The sequence below is a fragment of the Oncorhynchus mykiss genome, chromosome 5 (assembly GCF_057628025.1).
Source record: "Oncorhynchus mykiss isolate SJ-2025 chromosome 5, ASM5762802v1, whole genome shotgun sequence".
Taxonomy (NCBI): Eukaryota; Metazoa; Chordata; class Actinopteri; order Salmoniformes; family Salmonidae; genus Oncorhynchus; species Oncorhynchus mykiss.
In genome coordinates, this window is record NC_143026.1 from 69419473 (window position 1) to 69440333 (window position 20861).

Genomic DNA, 20861 nt, shown 5'->3' on the forward strand with positions numbered 1-20861 from the left:
TCGGCTTCCATATAAAACAGCCCATCGCAGTGAATTCACCTATACCCACATTTTCAGCCGCAGTTAGCTTATAGCACATGCAATGATTTGCATGATATAGATCAAAATTAAACAATGTTGTAAGGTAGGCCTACTGTACTTATATCTTCGTATGAGAGAGTTAATCATACATTTTTGATAGGCTAACGTTACTTGATGTAATGAGTGTAGCCTACAGATGCGTAAATGAACCCTTTAACTGTCTGCACATGCTTGTGAATTGTTGTATTATTCAAGATTATAGAACAGGTGGTTCTAATCCTGAATGCTGATTGGTTAAAAACACATTCTGGTGTCTATTCCACAAGTTACCACCAGCTAAATTTATGACGTTAAAATTCCTATTTACTCTGTTCCATCTGACTTCACAATCCACTGTCTCATTAGCCCAGCCAGGCACTTTATAAACTTGATCTCCGCTATAAAAAGCATCTAGACATTATCTCACATTTCTTTAAGACTAACATTTAGTTTTCAACAGAGATTTGAATAAACCCTGCTGTCTGTCTCTCTGACATTTGCAACATTGTTTCAATATATAAATTCGATCTCTACCCCTCCTGAGTGGTGCAGTGGTCTAAGGCACTACATCGCAGATGCTAGCTGTGCCACTAGAGATTCTCTGTTGCAGCCGGCCGCGACCGGGAGACCCATGGGGTGGCGCACAATTGGCCCAACATTGTCCGGGTTAGGGAAGGGTTTGGCCGGCAGGGATGTCCTCGTCCCATTGCACTCTAGCGACTCCTGTGGCGGGCCAGGCGCATGCATGCTGACACGGTCGCCAGGTGTATGGTGTTTCCTTCGACAAATTGGTGTGGCTGGCTTTCGGGTTAAGCGGGCAATGTGTCAAGAAGTAGTGCGGCTTGGTTGGGTCGTGTTACGGAGAACGCATGGCTCCCGACCTTCGCCTCTCCCGAGTCAGTATGGGAATTGCAGTGATGAGACAAGACTGTAACTACCAATTGGATACCACGAAATTGGGGAGAAAAAGTTAGAAAATAATCATGTCCATCTCCATCTGTCAAATAGTAATGAACTAGTCGGGACGAGACAGACAGGTAGGCAGCGTTTCTCAGCCAGTCGAAATCATGAATTATCTGGCATCATTTTTATGGATACAAAGAAATGTTAATTGAAAAAAGGTCAAACAAAACGAAGTGCAGCAAGTTTGCTGTCTTTCCTGCTTCAGTTTGAAGTGATTGTGTTAGCTGTGTTGTTGGTTAGCTCATCTGAACAACAGTGTCCTGACGAGAGAGCACATTTTCTATGTCAGGCGAAATCGCGCCTCATTAGCTCATTGTTATGGATGTGTCCAAATAAATGTCACTAAAAAACACTTCAAACAAATGCAAATGCAGCTACTGTTGTTATTCTGAGTGCACTGTTTTACGTGACTGTAAGTTAGCCATAGTTGGCTAGCTAGCAAGCAGGGGATAAGAACGTTGCCAGCCAGCATGGCAATGGAACGTTTAGAACGAACGACTGGGTCGCGTCCATAGATATAGAACAAAAAGACTGAATGACTGGGTCGCGTCTCTGGCAACCGAACCAATAGAACAAACGACCAGTCGGCTTGGGTAGCAACCCTAGATTTGTGTCGGGACTATATCTAGTGGAAGGATGAAATAGTATGAATAAATGAATCAAAATAAGGTTTTTAATGAAAATATGTCAATCGTTATTTGAATATGTTGGTAACTCGTTGTATAAAAGTGAAACCAAAGTGAAACCTTTCTTCTAAAATGTTGCCCTATTGAATAATGCAACCAAACCATATTACACTTACAGTGGGGCAAAAAAGTATTTAGTCAGCCACCAATTGTGCAAGTTCTCCCACTTAAAAATATGAGAGGCCTGTAATTTTCATCATAGGTACATTTCAACTATGACAGAAAAAATGAGAAAAAAAATCCAGAATATCACATTGTATGATTTTTAATGAATTTATTAGCAAATTATGGTGGAAAATAAGTATTTGGTCACCTACAAACAAGCAAGATTTCTGGCTCTCACAGACCTGTAACTTCTTCTTTAAGAGGAAGTGTACCTATGATGAAAATTACAGAGAACTTGGGAGAACTTGCACAATTGGTGGCTGACTAAATACTTTTTTGCCCCACTGTAAGTGATAATGCCCTGAAAGCCTGTGTTTAGATAATATATTGGCATGGTTCGTCTCGGGCCTAACAACACCCGTGCCAATATATCCTCCAAACACCGGCTACTCAGGCATTATTACTTAAGTGTAATACAGTTTGTTTCCATTATTCAATTGGGCAACGTTTTAGAAGAACGGCTGACCAAGAGTGTCGCATTGCCAGCCACAACGAAAGGTAAGGCAAGGACATAATGTGAATTGAAAAGTAGAATTATCTTTCGCCACAATGCTCCTTTCCTTCATATCTTGTAGTGGGAACAGGGCCCAAATGGAAGATAATTAGATTATTTCTGCTTATTTCTGCAGTAGTTTTAAGAGCACTAAGCAGGCAAATGTGTAGACATCAATGAGTTAATTAGAAAGATGCACTAAAAACTCAAGGTAGAGATATTTTTATGTGGAAGACCTGTTGTCAACTTTGAATGGCTAGCTAACTTCAACGGTACAGCTTGTAGCAGTTAGCTGCTGCCTCTTTTCCAGTGACGTGACTAACTGGCAGGTTGGGCTTTCATCAGCCCCTTCAAAGGCACAAAATGTAAACAGTACCTGCTTACTAATGAGAATGGAAGAAGGCTTTCATCCATAAGCAAAAAATATGAACCAAATGAAAAATTAAACACCTCAACCCTTACACACACTCTTCACATTTTGCTGCCTTAAAATTAAAGGGATAAAACTTTATTTTCCTACTGATCTCCACAACCTAGTCCACATTTTCAAAGTGAAATAAAACATTTCCAAATCAATAAAAATGTAAACGAAGATGTATTGATTGTGTGTTTTCATACCCCAGAGTTGATCCTATGTGGGAGCACCATTGATTAAGATTAGATTAACATAACTTTATTGGTCAATTACTCAAAGGTCCAGCCAAAATTCTACTCCGCTTTTAACCCAACCCCCAAGAAAGACACACATCAGTGGAGACTCCTCAGAGGAGGAAGGGTAGGACCATCCTCCACTGTGAATTTCATTAAATTTTTAATTGTAAAACATTAAAAAAGTTACATTTTTTAGATAAAACTATACTACATATACAGTGCCTTGCGAAAGTATTCGGCCCCCTTGAACTTTGCGACCTTTTGCCACATTTCAGGCTTCAAACATAAAGATATAACATTTTATTTTTTTGTGAAGAATCAACAACAAGTGGGACACAATCATGAAGTGGAACGACATTTATTGGATATTTCAAACTTTTTTAACAAATCAAAAACGATGATAAATACAATCCACCTGTGTGTAATCAAGTCTCCGTATAAATGCACCTGCACTGTGATAGTCTCAGAGGTCCGTTAAAAGCGCAGAGAGCATCATGAAGAACAAGGAACACACCAAGCAGGTCCGAGATACTGTTGTGAAGAAGTTTAAAGCCGGATTTGGATACAAAAAGATTTCCCAAGCTCTAAACATCCCAAGGAGCACTGTGCAAGCGATAATATTGAAATGGAAGGAGTATCAGACCACTGCAAATCTACCAAGACCTGGCCGTCCCTCTAAACTTTCAGCTCATACAAGGAGAAGACTGATCAGAGATGCAGCCAAGAGGCCCATGATCACTCTGGATGAACTGCAGAGATCTACAGCTGAGGTGGGAGACTCTGTCCATAGGACAACAATCACTCGTATATTGCACAAATCTGGCCTTTATGGAAGAGTGGCAAGAAGAAAGCCATTTCTTAAAGATATCCATAAAAAAGTGTCGTTTAAAGTTTGCCACAAGCCACCTGGGAGACAGACCAAACATGTGGAAGAAGGTGCTCTGGTCAGATGAAACCAAAATTGAACTTTTTGGCAACAATGCAAAACGTTATGTTTGGCGTAAAAGCAACACCCTGAACACACCATCCCCACTGTCAAACATGGTGGTGGCAGCATCATGGTTTGGGCCTGCTTTTCTTCAGCAGGGATAGGGAAGATGGTTAAAATTGATGGGAAGATGGATGGAGCCAAATACAGGACCATTCTGGAAGAAAACCTGATGGAGTCTGCAAAAGACCTGAGACTGGGACGGAGATTTGTCTTCCAACAAGACAATGATCCAAAACATAAAGCAAAATCTACAATGGAATGGTTCAAAAATAAACATATCCAGGTGTTAGAATGGCCAAGTCAAAGTCCAGACCTGAATCCAATCGAGAATCTGTGGAAAGAACTGAAAACTGCTGTTCACAAATGCTCTCCAACCAACCTCACTGAGCTCGAGCTGTTTTGCAAGTAGTTTTGCAAAAAATGTCAGTCTCTCGATGTGGAAAACTGATAGAGACATACCCCAAGCGACTTACAGCTGTAATCGCAGCAAAAGGTGGCGCTACAAAGTATTAACTTAAGGGGGCTGAATAATTTTGCACGCCCAATTTTTCAGTTTTTGATTTGTTAAAAAAGTTTGAAATATCCAATAAATGTCGTTCCACTTCATGATTGTGTCCCACTTGTTGTTGATTCTTCCCAAAAAAATACAGTTTTATTTCTTTATGTTTGAAGCCTGAAATGTGGCAAAAGGTCGCAAAGTTCAAGGGGGCCGAATACTTTCGCAAGGCACTGTATATAGGTCCTGGATGGCAGGAACCTTGGCCCCAGTGATGTACTGGGCCGTAAGCACTACCCTCTGCAGTTTCTTATGGTCGGATGCCAAGCAGTTGCCATACCAGGTGGTGATGTAACCGGTCAGGATGCTCTCGATGGTGCAGCTGTATACATTTTTGGGGATCTGGGGACCCATGCCAAATCTTTTCATTCTCCTGAGAGTGAAAATGTGTTCTTATGCCCTCTTCACGACTGACCTGTTGTGTTTGGACCATGATAGTCTGTTGGTAATGTGGACACCAAGGAGGTTGAAACTCTTGACCCGCTCCACTGCAGCCATGTCATTGTTAATGGGGGCCTGTTTGAACCTCCTTTTCCTGTAGTTCACGATAAGCTCCTTTGTCTTGATCACATTGAGGGAGAGGTTGTTGTCCTGGAAGCACACTGCCTGGTCTCTGACCTCCTCCCTCTAGGCTTTCTCACCGTTGTTGGTGATCAGGCCTACCACTATTGGGTCGTCAGCAAAGTTAATGATTGTGTTGGAGTCGTGTTGGCCACGCAGTCGTGGGTGAATAGGGAGTACAGGAGGGGACTAAGCACTCACCCCTGAGGGGCCCCAGTGTTGAAGATCAGCGTGGCAGATGTGTTGTTGCCTACCCTTACCATCTGGGAGCGGCCTGTCAGGAAGTCCTGGATCCAGTTGCAGAGGGAGGTGTTTAGTCCAGGGTCCTTAGCTTAGTGATGAGCTTAGTGGGCACTATAGTGTTGAACGCTGAGTTGTAGTCAATGAATAGCATTCTCACATAGGTGTTCCTTTTGTCCAGGTGTGAAAGGGCAGTGTGGAGTGCAGGAGAGATTGCATCATCTGTGGATCTGTTGGGGCGGTATGGGAATTGGAGTGGGTCTAGGGTTTCCAGGATGATGGTGTTGATGTGAGCCATGTCCAGCCTTTCAAAGCACTTAATAGCTACCGACGTTGGTGCTACGGGGCGGTAGTCATTTTGGCAGGTTACCTTCGCTTTCTTGGGCACAGGGACTATGGTGGTCTGTTTGAAACATGTAGGTATTACAGACTGGGTCAGGGAGAGGTTGAAAGTATCAGTGAGACACTTGCCAGTTGGTCCACGCATGCTCTGAGTATACGTCCTGGTAATCTGTCTGGCCCCGGGGTCTTGTGAATGTTGACCTGTTTAAAGTTCTTGCTCATATCGGCTACGGAGAGCGTGATCACCCAGTCGTACGAAACACTGGTGCTCTCATGCATGCTTCAGGGTTGCTTAACTCAAAGCGATCATAAAAGGCATTTAGCTCATCTGTGATAGGCTCGTGCCACTGGGCAGTTCGACGGCTGGGTTTCCCTTTGTAGTCCGTAATAGTTTGCAAGCCCGGCCACATCCAAAGAGCGTCAGAGCCGGTGTAGTAGGATTCAATCTCAGTCCTGTATTGATGCTTTGCTTGTTTGATGGTTTGTCTGAGGGCATAGCGGGATGTCTTATAAGTGTCCGGATTAGTGTCCCACTCCTTGAAAGCGGCATCTCTAGCCTTTAGCTCGGTGCGGATGTTGCCTGTAATCCATGGCTTCTGGTTGGGATATGTATGTATGGTTACTGTGGGGACAATGTCGTCGATGCACTTATTGATGAAGCAGGTGACTGAGGTGGTGTACTCCTCAATGCTAATGGATGAATCCTGGAACATATTCCAGTCTGTGCTAGCAAAACAGTCCTGTAGCGTAGCATCCACGCCATCTGACTACTTCCGTAATGAGCGAGTCCCTTTTACTTCCTCCTTTAGTTTTTGCTTGTAAGTAGGAATCAGGAGGATAGAATTATGGTCATATTTGCCAAATGGAAGTTGAGCTTTGTATGTGCCTCTGTGTGTGGAGTAAAAGTGGTCTAGAGTTTTTTTCCCCTCTGGTTGCACATGCGACATGCTGGTAGAAATTAGGTAAAATTGATTTTAGTTTGACTGCATTAAAGTCCCTGGACACTAGGACACTTGTTTGCTTTTGGCCTTATGCAGCGCGTTGAGTGCGGTCTTAGTGCCAGCATTAGTTTGTGGTGGTGAATAGACGGCTATGAATACTATAAATTAAAACTCTCTTGGTAGATAGTGTGGTCTACAGCATATCATGAGGTACTCTACCTCAGGCGAGCAACACCTTGAGACTTCTATAATATTAGACATTGCGCACCAGCTGTTACTGACAAATAGAAACACACCCCTACACCCCCGCGTCTTACCAAAAGTAGCTGCTCTTTCCTGCCGATGCACGGAAAACGCTCTATATTATCCTTGTCGTCGTTCAGCCACGACTCGGTGTAACATAAGATATTACAGTTTTTAATGTCCGGTTGGTAGGATAGTCTCGATCGTAGATCATACAGTTTATTTTCCAGTGCTCATTTGCCAAAATAACTAATGGTAAAGGTGGTTTACCCACTCTCCAATGAATTCTCTCAGTCTTTTCTTCACACGAATGACAGGGATTTGGGCCTAGTCTCGGGGAAGCAGTATATCCTTCGCGTCTGACTCATTAAAGTACTCAGTTTGGACCCAGTTCGAGGTGAGAAATCGCTGTTCTGATGTCCAGAAGCTTTTTTTGGTCATAAGAGACAGTAGCAGCACCATTATGTACAAAATAAGTTACAAACAATGCAAAGAAACTAAAAATATAGCAGTTAGTTAGGAGCCCGTAAAACGGCAGCCATCCCCTCCGGCGCCATTATGTTACTTCAGTATGAAACTGTATCATTGACTGGATATCTAACCAGATAAATTCCTATAGGTTGCAACAGGATTTAGACACAAGCCGACCTGTATCAAGGCACTGCAGTATCAGTTAGAGTGACCTGCTTATGCCACTCATATGAACACCAGGAAATTCATGGCCTTCTCATTAATTGATCAATTTAAGAAACAGTTGATTTGGATTGAAATTGGATTGTACTATGGGACTACGAATAGACCCATATCCTCATTCAATTGTCTAAGATGATCAGGGTTCACCTTGAATAGCTATGATACCATAGAGGTGCAATCATGTCAATCATGAATATCAGGGACAAGTAGCCTAGGCACCTGGGGAACAAACATACAGTGGCTCATGGTTCAATATAAACATCAAGCCTGATGTAGCCTATACTGTAGGTTAGTGAAAGACTAATGCTGGATATACACTACCTTTCAAATGTTTGGGGTCACTTAAAAATGTCCTTGTTTTTGAAAGAAAAGCTATTTTTTTGTCCATTAAAACAACATCAAATTGATAAGAAATACAGTGTAGTCATGGTCCATGTTGTAAAACACCAGTCTCAATGTTAACAGTAAAGAGGCAACTCAGAGATGCTGGCCTTCTAGGCAGATTTGCAAAGAAAAAGCCATATCTCAGACTGGCCAATAAAAATAAAAGATTAAGATGGGCAAAAGAACACAGACACTGGACAGAGGAGCTCTGCCTAGAAGGCCAGCATCCTGGAGTCGCCTCTTCACTGTTGATGTTAACTGGTGTTTTGCGGGTACTATTTAATGAAGCTGCCAGTTGAGGACTTGTGAGGCATCTGTTTCTCAAACTAGACGCTCTAATGTACTTGTCCTCTTGCTCAGTTGTGCACCGGGGCCTCCCACTCAGTTTGCTCTGTTCTGTGAAGGGAGTAGTACACAGCGTTGTACGAGATTTTCAGTTCTTGGCAATTTCTCACATGGAGTAGCCTTCATTTCTTAGAACAAGAATAGACTGATGAGTTTCAGAAGAAAGTTCTTTGTTTCTGGCTATTTTGAGCCTGTAATCAAACCCACAAATGCTGATGTTCCAGATACCCAACTAGTCTAAAGAAGGACAGTTTTATTGCTTCTTTAATTAGTACAACAGATGTCAGCTTTGCTAACATAATTGCAAAAGGGTTTTTGAATCATCAATTCTCTTTTTAAAATTATAAACTTGGATTAGCTAACACAAAGTGCCGTTGGAACACAGGAGTGATGGTTGCTGATAATGGGCCTCTGTACGCCTATGTAGATATTCCATAAAAAATCAGCCATTTCCTGCTACATTAGTCATTTACGACATTAACAATGTCTACACTGTATTTCTGATCAATTTGATGTTATTTTAATGGACAAAAAATGTGTTTTACTTTCAAAAACAAGGACATTTCTAAGTGACCCCAAACATTTGAACGGTAGTGTATGCAATTATAATATCAATATAACCAAGTCTTTATACAGAACTCACTGCTAGCTTATATGTGAAATGTGAACATAATCTTCATAAAACATAAGAATCTTGCAATTGGTAGCAGTGATCAATTGAGTGAGATGCAATATTTGTTATTATATCATTTTCTCACTACATTAGATGCAGTTTCTTATTGATGAAATGGCTTTACAGTATCAACAATAAAATGCACACTTACGTTGTAGATGTGAGTAATTGTCCATTGGGTTGTTCTATAGAATTTATCTAAATCCAATTGTAATTCCAAAACCGGGCAGTAGCCTTCTGTGACAGGTATGTGCAGAGGTGAGTAGACTATTCAAGGAGCACCAACCCATGGTGCGGTTTTCCTTTCAGTGACAAGGAATAAATGGGTCTCTTTCAAGACAAAACAAATGAGCATCCACATGCTGACCATAACACGTTAGACTGTAAGCACATCATAAAATAGTATTCCTATTCTAATAGCAGATTTCAGGTGATAATAGGATATTGATCAAGATGCGCTTTATATCACTGTAAACCGATAGATGAACACCCAGCCATTGCTCCCCATACTTTTATCAAAGGGTTCAAAGTCATAATGCTTATCTTCTTTATGCATACAATCCCGTTTACCGAGGTGCACAAACACGGCAAAAAAAACACGCGATTATGCCGGGTTTGATAGATTACGCTCATTGGGTGATTCCGTCATCGAATTTCGAGGCAGGTACCGATTTGGTCCTCTGCCCTCCACGAATAATTCGATGTCCTTCTCCGTGAGGGAACTCGAAGACTTCTCACGAATGAAATCAAATGAGCGTTTCCTCCTCTCGCATCGACACGAGAGAGGAGGAGGCAGAAGAAGGGAGGTGGAGGGAGGAAATGAGGACTAGATGAAGATGGAACGAACGGGGACGCAAAAGGAGTGGTCTGTGTGCATGCGAGCGCGTGAATAAAGTGCGCGGCAGGGAAACAACTGAGATAAGATAAGACCAGAATACACCGTTCATAAAACTAGAAACTACATTCCTGTCTGACCACTGCTCCACCGCCACTCTAGAATTACTCAAGAGCCTGCCCAATGCTGTGTGTATAACCCTTCCATGTCTGTGTTAACCAACAGTGTAGCCCACTTTCAATGAAATAAAAGTCCAATATTGAGGTTTAATACAGTATTTTTTTCAGCCTACTATTGCATGTTGCTTTCATCATTCCTCTTCCAGACAGAAATTTGGGCAAGCAATCTCAGCGCTCTCTATAGCAGACACACAGAGGAATGGTGAGAGCACAGATCACATTGGGCTTCTTTGGAAAGCTATTGCATCTGTAAAGAAAACTGGATTGAGGAGGGCTTGTAACCTGTTGTTATACTTAGCTGCTTTAGTCTTAATATTTTTTGGTTTAGGGACTACTGAGAAAAAACGTAAATGTTTTAAGAGGGCATAGTTTACATTGCACTGAGCTCAGAACTCAAGAAAAACACACAAAACAACGGCTTTGTTAGGATTTATTGGCACCCTTGGTTAAGATGAGCAAAAAATACTATAAAATAAAGAGCTATTTTCTATGCAAAACAAATTTGTGAAATTATATTATTTTATACTAATACAATTGCTCAGAGAAAGTAATTTTTGAAAAAATTCAGAAAGATAGGGGTCAAAATGATTCACACCCCTGTTTTTGATACTCTAGCAATACTCATCGATTTTGATTAGTTTAGTTGTCTTGATGGAAGATCCACCTGTGGCCAAGTGTCAGTCTCCTGGCAGAGGCATCCAGGTTTTTGGATCAAATTAGCTGGTACTTTGTAGTTCATGATGCCGTTGACCTGAAAGGGACAGTGTAGTCAAACACGCAATTTTCTTGTATTTTATATAGGCTGAGTGTACAAAACATTATGAACACCTCTTTCCATAACATAGACCAGTGGAGTCAAACTCATTCTGTGGAGGACCTACTGTCTGCTGGTTTTGGGGTTTTCATTTTTAATTCATCAATCAAAGACAAGGGAGGAGTGAAAACCCGCAGACACTCAGCCCTCCGTGGAACGAGTTTGACACATGTGACATAGACTGACAAGGTGAGTCCAGGTGAAAGCTATGGTCCTTTATTGATGTCACTTGTTAAATCCACTTCAATGAGTGTAAATGAATGGGAGGAGACTCGTTAAAGAAGGATTTTCAAAGCCTTGAGAGAATTGAGACATGGATTGTGTATGTGTACCATTCAGAGGGTGAATGGGCAAGACAAAATATTTAAGTGCCTTTGAACAGGGTATGGTAGTAGGTGCCAGCGGTTTGTGTCAAGAACTGCAACGCTGCTGGGTTGTTCACGCTCAACAATTTTCCGTGTGTATCAAGAAGGGTCCACCACTCAAAGGTCATCCAGGCAAATTAACACAACTGTGGGAAGCACTAGAGTCCACATTGGCCAGCTTTCGACACCTTGTAGAGTTCATTGAGGCTGTTCTGATGGCAAAAAGGGGGGGTTGCAACTCAATATTAGGAAGGTCTTCTTAATGTCTTGTACAATCAGTGTATATTTCTATTCAATGAGTTTTTAATAATACTATGAAATTGTGCAAATTATGATAATGTAATTTTAGTGTAAGATCTGTTTGAAAAGATCGCCTGAACCTTCAGTTTGTTTGGCTGGGTGGGGATTTGGACTGCCTGGTGACATCAAAATTCTTGCTAAGAAGCTATTTTAGTTTATTTTTGACCATTTTAATTGAAAATAAGCACAGGTACATAATTGATATCCAGAAATGATTTTGTTTTGAGATGAAAACAGTTGCATTGGACCTTAAACAAGGGCCCCAGGACCTATGGAAACAAAATAGCCCCATAACATCAAAGATCCTCCCCCATATTTTACCGTCAGTATGAGGTACTTTTCTGCATGTGCTTCTGTTTTTCAATGCCAATCCCACAACTGGTGTGCGTGGCCGAAGCGCTCTATTTTCATGTCATCTGACCATAGCACCGGTTCCAGTCCAAGTGCCAATGCCGTTTATCAAACTCCAGGCAGTGCAATAGTCAGATGATCATAGCACCGATGGTCATCCTAATATGGGTGATTTCCATAACCCAGCTCTTGAGAGATGACTAAATCTCCTATGACTTTTCATTAGATCTCCCTCCATACATTGAAGGTCAATGATTGGAATTGTTCCATACAATGGCCAGTCAGCCTGTAAGCCACATATATAGGATAAAGCGCTGGAATTGGACAGAGGCATAGAGTTACTAAATGGATTACAGATGGATGGTTGAATGTTTCAAGCTATATGGATCAAGTCCAGTAATAGTAGGCTAGATTATACAGTATCTTAGGCTATTATTGGCTTCTAAATATTAGGCATCTAAATGGCTGCATGAATACCATTTTACCTTCAGACAGGCAACATTTACTTTGGCTATGGTGTAAATACAGTCATTCCCAAATGAAGGAGAATGCTTGCCACGGGTGTGTATTGTTGTGTTGTCATCACATGCACTGCACAACATAATCAAAGGCAATTATACACCTTCATACACCAGAGAGACTATAATCAAACCCACAGCCTCTATAGTATGTTTCAACAACTAGCTATACATTTCTGTTTTATGATACAAATACCTACTGTCAAAACATGTCCATTGAAAGACTGGACTCATTTGCACACTCTCTTGATTAAATGTATGTAGAGTAAAATGTCTGAACACATTATAAAACTCAGCCTCTTGTAGAGGTATTGTCAAGTATTTTAGTGTTGCATGCAGATATTACATCCTTCTTTCCTTGGTTACTATGGAGACATTGTGACAAGAATCCCTGTAATCCAAGGGCAAATAATAATAATAATACATTTTCATTACAAGGTTATCTCAAAGCTCTACTGAGGGGGAAAAAATAGCATTATATACAATAAAAACAACATACATTTAGAATCAAGGCAGGTAAAGTAGTAATAGTGGGCTAAGTGCTAAATGCATTTTAGATTTGGACTAGGACTATGAAAAAGACTGTAGAAGTCTGTAGAAGTGGGTTTTAAATCTCCTATGACTCTTCATTAGATCACCCTCCATACATTGAAGGACAATGAGTGGAATCTTTCTATACCATCGCCAGCCAGCCAGTAGGCCACAGTATATGGGAAATAGCACCTGAGTGGGGACAGAGACATGGAGTTACTAGATGGATACACACTCAGATGGATGTTGGAATGTTTCAGGCTGAGTTGACATGCACATGATGCAACATTTTTTTTTATTCATTACAAATGTTATTCTACACACCAAAATGTATAATCATCATTGTCATACATCATACTACAGACTGTATGTCACAAATTACAATTGCTTCACAAAATCTATATACAGTAGCTTAATTTAACACAAACTCTTATCTGTCTCTCCTCTCTGTCTGTCCAACCCAGTGAATACCTACTATACGGTACACTGTCAACTCTCACAGCTGCCTCTCTATTAGATACAGCCAGAGGATGATTTTCATAATCCCGTGAGAATGATGAGCTAGTTTACTGACCTTCAGAGTGTCACTCATCATCCATAATCAATTATGAGCATGACAAATACACAGAATGCCATTAGGATGAAAATAAATATTAATATAAACAAAGTCTATGTTCTGGTTTAATGTTCAGTGATGTGCTCTGTGAGTGTGGTTGCTGCATAGGGATATTGCATGATAATTAAGCTATCAAACAAGTGACATAACTGCTGTGTGAACCCTTTGTAATAAGATGCACTCTATGGCCTTGTCTCTGAAGCCAAACCCCCCGTCATCACAGGCAGACATTCCCAGGTGGAACCCCAGCATGCACTACGATCGGAGAGGGTCTGTTTCAACGCTGCTTCAGAAGTGTCCGATTCAATTAGGCAGTCTGACAGCGAGTGCAGCACGACTGGAGAGACCCTCTTTGTGGGGACTAGGAAAGCTAGTTAACATTGGCAAGGCACTCCGCCAGCGTACAGCATCAGGCCTCTGCTCTCAACATCAAAGAACCGACCTGGACACGTCTTTAACGAAGCAGGCAGGGCCTGACCAATCTCACTGAGACAGTTGCAAATGAAGAACCAAATGCAAATGAAGGCAATCAGACACCTCCATGTTTTCAAGGCCCAGGGGCTGTTTGTGTCTATACTACATGGGAAATGTATTCACTAAGTGGCATAAAATATGGTTTGCTCAGATCTGGGTAACTATCTGAGATTTGTAAAGATTGCTGATTCGATATCTGTATGTCATCACTTATTAGCAAGGGGTTATTTGGTTTTATTTCTGCTCTAACAGCCACCTGTGTGCTGACTTTCTATTTCCTGCCGACTGTGCAGTGTTGTGGGCAACCTTCATGGGGTAGACTGCTGTCAGAGAGGGGTGTAATGGTGATGAATGAGGTTCTGGGGAGGTATTGAGTCCATCTGTGAAATCCACTGCACTGGAAACACCAGTGGGCTTCTCAATGGACAGCACTATACAATGACATAACACTTTTATTTCAGTGTGCTAATGGTCATTGGTGCAAAGACCTCAAAGATTGGTCATCATGAGATGAGATGCATAGTAAGGGTCCTGTCAACCCTATATCATACATTAATTAATCACTAACATCATTCAGTCATACTAGGACTGCATCCTTATGTAATACATGTATCACTAGCCACTTTAACTATGCCACTTTGTTTACATACTCATCACATATGTACAGTGGCTTGCGAAAGTATTCGGCCCCCTTGAACTTTGCGACCTTTTGCCACATTTCAGGCTTCAAACATAAATATATAAAACTGTATTTTTTTGTGAAGAATCAACAACAAGTGGGACACAATCATGAAGTGGAACGACATTTATTGGATATTTCAAACTTTTTTAACAAATCAAAAACTGAAAAATTGGGCGTGCAAAATTATTCAGCCCCCTTAAGTTAATACTTTGTAGCGCCACCTTTTGCTGCGATTACAGCTGTAAGTCGCTTGGGGTATGTCTCTATCAGTTTTGCACATCGAGAGACTGAATTTTTTTCCCATTCCTCCTTGCAAAACAGCTCGAGCTCAGTGAGGTTGGATGGAGAGCATTTGTGAACAACAGTTTTCAATTCTTTCCACAGATTCTCTATTGGATTCAGGTCTGGACTTTGACTTGGCCATTCTAACACCTGGATATGTTTATTTTTGAACCATTCCATTGGAGATTTTGCTTTATGTTTTGGATCATTGTCTTGTTGGAAGACAAATCTCCGTCCCAGTCTCAGGTCTTTTGCAGACTCCATCAGGTTTTTCTTCCAGAATGGTCCTGTATTTGGCTCCATCCATCTTCCCATCAATTTTAACCATCTTCCCTGTCCCTGCTGAAGAAAAGCAGGCCCAAACCATGATGCTGCCACCACCATGTTTGACAGTGGGGATGGTGTGTTCAGCTGTGTTGCTTTTACGCCAAACATAACGTTTTGCATTGTTGCCAAAAAGTTCAATTTTGGTTTCATCTGACCAGAGCACCTTCTTCCACATGTTTGGTGTGTCTCCCAGGTGGCTTGTGGCAAACTTTAAACAACACTTTTTATGGATATCTTTAAGAAATGGCTTTCTTCTTGCCACTCTTCCATAAAGGCCAGATTTGTGCAATATACGAGTGATTGTTGTCCTATGGACAGAGTCTCCCACCTCAGCTGTAGATCTCTGCAGTTCATCCAGAGTGATCATGGGCCTCTTGGCTGCATCTCTGATCAGTCTTCTCCTTGTATGAGCTGAAAGTTTAGAGGGACGGCCAGGTCTTGGACGGCCAGGTCTTGGTAGATTTGCAGTGGTCTGATTTCAATATTATCGCTTGCACAGTGCTCCTTGGGATGTTTAAAGCTTGGGAAATATTTTTGTATCCAAATCCGGCTTTAAACTTCTTCACAACAGTATCTCGGACCTGCCTGGTGTGTTCCTTGTACATCATGATGCTCTCTGCGCTTTTAACGGACCTCTGAGACTATCACAGTGCAGGTGCATCTATACGGAGACTTGATTACACACAGGTGGATTGTATTTATCATCATTAGTCATTTAGGTCAACATTGGATCATTCAGAGATCCTCACTGAACTTCTGGAGAGAGTTTGCTGCACTGAAAGTAAAGGGGTTGAATAATTTTGCACGCCCAATTTTTCAGTTTTTGATTTGTTAAAAAAGTTTGAAATATCCAATAAATGTCGTTCCACTTCATGATTGTGTCCCACTTGTTGTTAATTCTTCACAAAAAAATACAGTTTTATATCTTTATGTTTGAAGGCTGAAATGTGGCAAAAGGTCGCAAAGTTCAAGGGGGCCGAATACTTTCGCAAGGCACTGTATATACTGTACTCGATATCATCTACTGTATCTTGCCTATGCTGCTCTGTACCATCACTCATTCATATATCCTTATGTACATATTCTTTATCCCCTTACACTGTGTATAAGACAGTAGTTTGTTAGTTAGATTACTTGTTGGTTATTACTGCATTGTCGGAACTAGAAGCACAAGCATTTCGCTACACTCGCATTAACATCTGCTAACCATGTGTATGTGACAAATAAAATTTGATTTGATTTGATTTGATAGGTCCAATAGGTGAAATAGAAAAACAGATGGAAAGGATAGAATTCTTATATTGAATTCCACTGCAGTTGCCTGTTAAGAGGTTAACAGTGTTAGTAGTACATTTTCATTGATTCTTTCCTTCCTCAAAGGGAACCGCCTACAAACAGTCCTGTTTGATTTTTCACAAATGACACCGTTATCTAATTGTTAACATAAGCATGCACACAGTCCTTAAATAAACAGATCGTACATTAAGTTGAACACATTTTAATTATACAGCTAATAGATTTGAACATGTTTCTAGTCTCTGGTGACCGTTTATCCACCTACAACTAGTAAACCTACAGTATGGTATTGCACTGGGACTGGATACTCTGAATGAATCAGAACTAGGCAATATCTTTGCATTCATTTCCTCCATCCTGACAGCTACCACAGGCTTTAGAGAGCATTAAAGTAACTATCCAGTGAAAATCTCACATTTAAAAGCTCATATTCTGTTAACACATACACAAATAATGCTGTTGACTTATCCTATACTCGTATTTGTGGCCAAAGCATAAATTGTAGAAAAACCCCACAAAAAACCCACAAACAGTTTTTTCAAAAATGCTTGCTATTTCCTCATGGAGGATGATGTCATCCTCATGAGGAGAATGATCTGGCCAACCCCCTATTTGACCTTTGACCATTCTGTTGTTGGGGTACGCCCACAACATTCCAACACAGAAAACTGCTTTTTTAACATACTTAATTACAATTTTATGGAAGGAAAACTACATGTATTTCACTCATATTGTAAATAATTATAGGTCATATTTCATAGAAATCTGGAAACACTGGAGAGTAACTTTAAAAAGAACAGATCGCTTTTGTCATTTTCAATCTGTAAGAGTAATCCCACCAGAATTGCCATATCATCTCAAAGCAATTTGAACTGAGGTTGCCTGTAGTTTTAGCACAAAGGTAAACATTAAGACAAAGATCCCTAAGCTATTCAATAAAAATATAGCTGTCACTTACAATTATAGCTCTAAAATGAAATGTAGGCTACTCAAAAAAATGGGGTTTCATTTTCCACTTCCTGCAGCGATTGCCTAGACTAATGAAACCCCATGAAACTGAGTTGCATTTTCTGCTTATGATGGGGAGGAAGGATAAGACAAGGAATACATACTTAATCAAATAATCAAACATGAAAATGGACCTACTATGGCTAAACATACACAAATAATCTCCCACTCCCCCTCTTACCTCCCCCTCTCTCAGAAGTCCAAAACTTTCTCCAACATTGAACCCGAGTGTCAGCACTTCTGCTTGGATATGAATAAATGAATTAGATTTTCCACAGGCCCTTTCATCAGCATTTCAGACCCTCACCTTTGGGAAGGGGAAGTCAATTTGTGTCTTCTCAGTTCACTATGGCTGCAGCAGCCCAGCCTGGCTCTTGAAACCTCATCTAATTAACATTGGTGCAGTGTTGTCAATGATCAGTCCAGAAACTCTCCCAAGGACCATTAATACAAAGGCTGAGAATCAGGCTCTGATACTTTAATACCCTCATTAATTATGATCATTTTATACCACAACTTCAGTAAGTCCCCCCTTGCAAATCAATGTTATCAATATGGGATTTATATCATTCTGGGACACACGTTTCCTTCACTGATGAACACAACACAGAGCTTCTTCTCTCATGCATAAAATGTTTACCGGCATCAAACAAATCAAGTCATTAATGTGACACATTTCCACCTCATTAATAAAACCATACAACAATATATTATAGAGTAACATTATTACCAGGAGGCTTCAATATATCCTGTATGTATCAGTAGAGGCTCCTCAGAGGAGAAAGGGGAGGACCATCCTCCCCAGAAAATGCCATAAAAATAAAAATAACGAAACATTAAAAAAGTTATCCTTTTTAGATAAAGCTATACATAATATATTCACGTCACCAAATAATTGATTAAAACACACTGTTTTGCAATGAAGATCTACATTAGCTTCAACAGCACTCTGTAAGGTAGCACCATGGTGTAGCCGAAGGACAGTTAGCTTCCATCCTCCTTTGGGTACATTGACTTCAATACAAAACTTAGGAGGCTCATGGTTCTAACCCCTTACCATAGTAATTATGACAACTTCCGGAGGACATCCTCCAACCTATCAGAGCTCTTGCAGCATGAACTGACATATTGTCCACCCAATCAAAGGATCAGAGGATGAATCTAGTACTGAAAGTATAAGCCACAGCTAGCTAGAACTGCAGTGCATAAAATGTGGTGAGTAGTTGTCTCAGCTTTGAACAAATTCATTTCTTCAAAAATGGAGGAGCAAGAGAGAGAGAGAGAGAGAGACAGCTATATTTCATAATTATTTTTTCACTTTCACTTTCACTTACTTAGCTAGCAAATGCAGCTAACTAGTTTAGCCTACTGAAGCACCCAGCTTCAACAGAGAGATGTTAGCTAGCTGGCTGTGACTATCCAACACTGGAACTCTTCCAAGTAAAGGCAAGCTTTTGGTTTTACTAATGTATTGCCACCGGGGCCCGCCGGTGTAACAGATAAATATCTTACTGGCTGTAAACTGTACTGCATGGTTGTAGGAGGTTTACTAACACATTACTTCTATTAGCTATGTTGACTATGACGTTACTTTAGCTAATATGGTAACAACGATGTCGAGTGTGAGTAGCGGTTATGATATGAAGGTTTGGCTTGGAAAGGTTTTTTGCCTGGTCACAGACACCTGATGTGTTGTGCATTGAAGTCTACAAGTGAAGGGAAAGGTGAGAGGAGAAGAGGGCTTAGATGCGAGAAGGAATACAACAAGCTGTTGATCTGTGGCTATGAAAGTGAACTGTTTGCGTGTGATCAGGGGTGTATTCATTCTGCCGATTCTGTCGAAAAACGTTTCTTAAACAAAAGCAAATGGAACAAAACAGGGATAAATATACCTGAATTTGTCAAATAGAAATGCGTGTTTGCAACTGTTGGACTAATGATTACACCCTAGATCAGCTAGATGAAGGCAAGAGTGTGCAAGGCGGTATTTAATGTGTCACTGTCTGCCATATCGTTCTCTCGACCTGTGTGCACCTACGTTGTAAACTTTCTTTCATAGTTTGTTGCAATCTCATGATGGGTATATGGAAAATGTGAGTATCATGTCGTAGCCTAAACCAGTTGATGTTACATTGAACTGGGTGAATGGAATATGAATGACAGTCATCCAATATGCTGTACTAGAAATAAGGTCATGCTCATAAAAAAAAATCCTCCCTTTTAAACGGCACTGACTGCCATTGTTATGTATGTAGCTGTATCGTTATCAAATCTAATTTTATTTGTCACATGCGCCGAATACAACCTTACAGTGAAATACTTATTTACAATCCTTTAACCAAAAATGCAGTTTTAAGAAAATATTTTTAAAAAGTAAGAGATCAAAGTAACAAATAATTAAAGAGCAGCAGTAAAATAACAATAGCAAGGCTATATACAGGGGGTACCGGTACGAGTCAATGTGCGGGGGTGTCGAGGTAATTGAGGTAATATGTACATGTAGGTAGAGTTATTAAAGTGACTATGCATAGAAATAACAGAGAAGAGCGGCAGCGTAGAGGGGGGGGGGGCAATGCAAATAGTCTGGGAAGCCATTTATTTAGATGTTCAGGAGACTTATGGCTTGGGTGTAGAAGCTGTTTAGAAGCCTTTTGGACCGGGACTTTGCGCTCCGGTACCACTAACTGTGCGGTAGCAGAGAGAACAGTCTGTGACTAGGGTGGCTGGAGTCTTTGACAATTTTTACGGCCTTCCTCTGACACCGCCTAGTATAGAGGTCCTGGATGGCAGGAAGCTTGGCCCCGATGATGTACGCACAACCCTCTGTAGTGCCTTGCGGCCGGAGGCCGAGCACTTGCCAAACCAGGCAGTGATGCAACCATGATGGTGCAGCGGTAAAACCTTTTGAGGATCTGAGGACGCATGCCAAATCTTTTCAGTCTCCTGAGGGGGAATAGGTTTTGTCGTGCCCTCTTCATGACTGTCTTGGTGTGCTTGGACCATGTTAGTTTGTTGGTGATGTGGACGCCAAGGAACTTGAAGCTCTCAACCTGCTCAACTGCAGCCCTATTGATGATAGGCGTGGGGGGGCGTGCTAGGTCCTCCTTTTCCTGTAGTCCACAATCATCTCCTTTGTCTTGACCACGTTGAGGGAGAGTTTGTTGTCCTTGCACCACACGGTCAGGCCTCTGACCTCCTCCCTATAGGCTGTCTCATTGTTGTGAGTGATCATGCCTACCACTGTTGTGTCACCTGCAAACTTAATGATGGTGTTGGAGTCGTGCTTGGCGGTGCAG

The 20861-nt window shown here is 41.1% G+C and overlaps 1 protein-coding gene across 27 annotated transcripts in view; it reads right to left on the bottom strand.

Annotated features, from left to right (window-relative positions):
- The window catches only part of lrrc7 (leucine rich repeat containing 7), a 171884-nt gene that overhangs the window by 90111 nt on the left and 60912 nt on the right, over positions 1-20861 (bottom strand). For 14 of the 27 annotated variants that reach the window (XM_090235689.1, XM_090235687.1, XM_090235680.1 and 11 more), the window contains exon 1: positions 9139-10064. The exons of 9 other annotated variants lie outside the window; for them this stretch is intronic. In XM_090235689.1, the coding sequence (XP_090091815.1) occupies positions 9139-9163 (25 nt within the window). In that variant the 5' untranslated portion in view covers positions 9164-10064. Of the gene's footprint in view, positions 1-9138; positions 10065-20861 lie in introns of those variants that run through there. 4 more of the 27 variants (XM_090235677.1, XM_036978175.2, XM_036978166.2 and 1 more) reach the window with 1 other exon arrangement.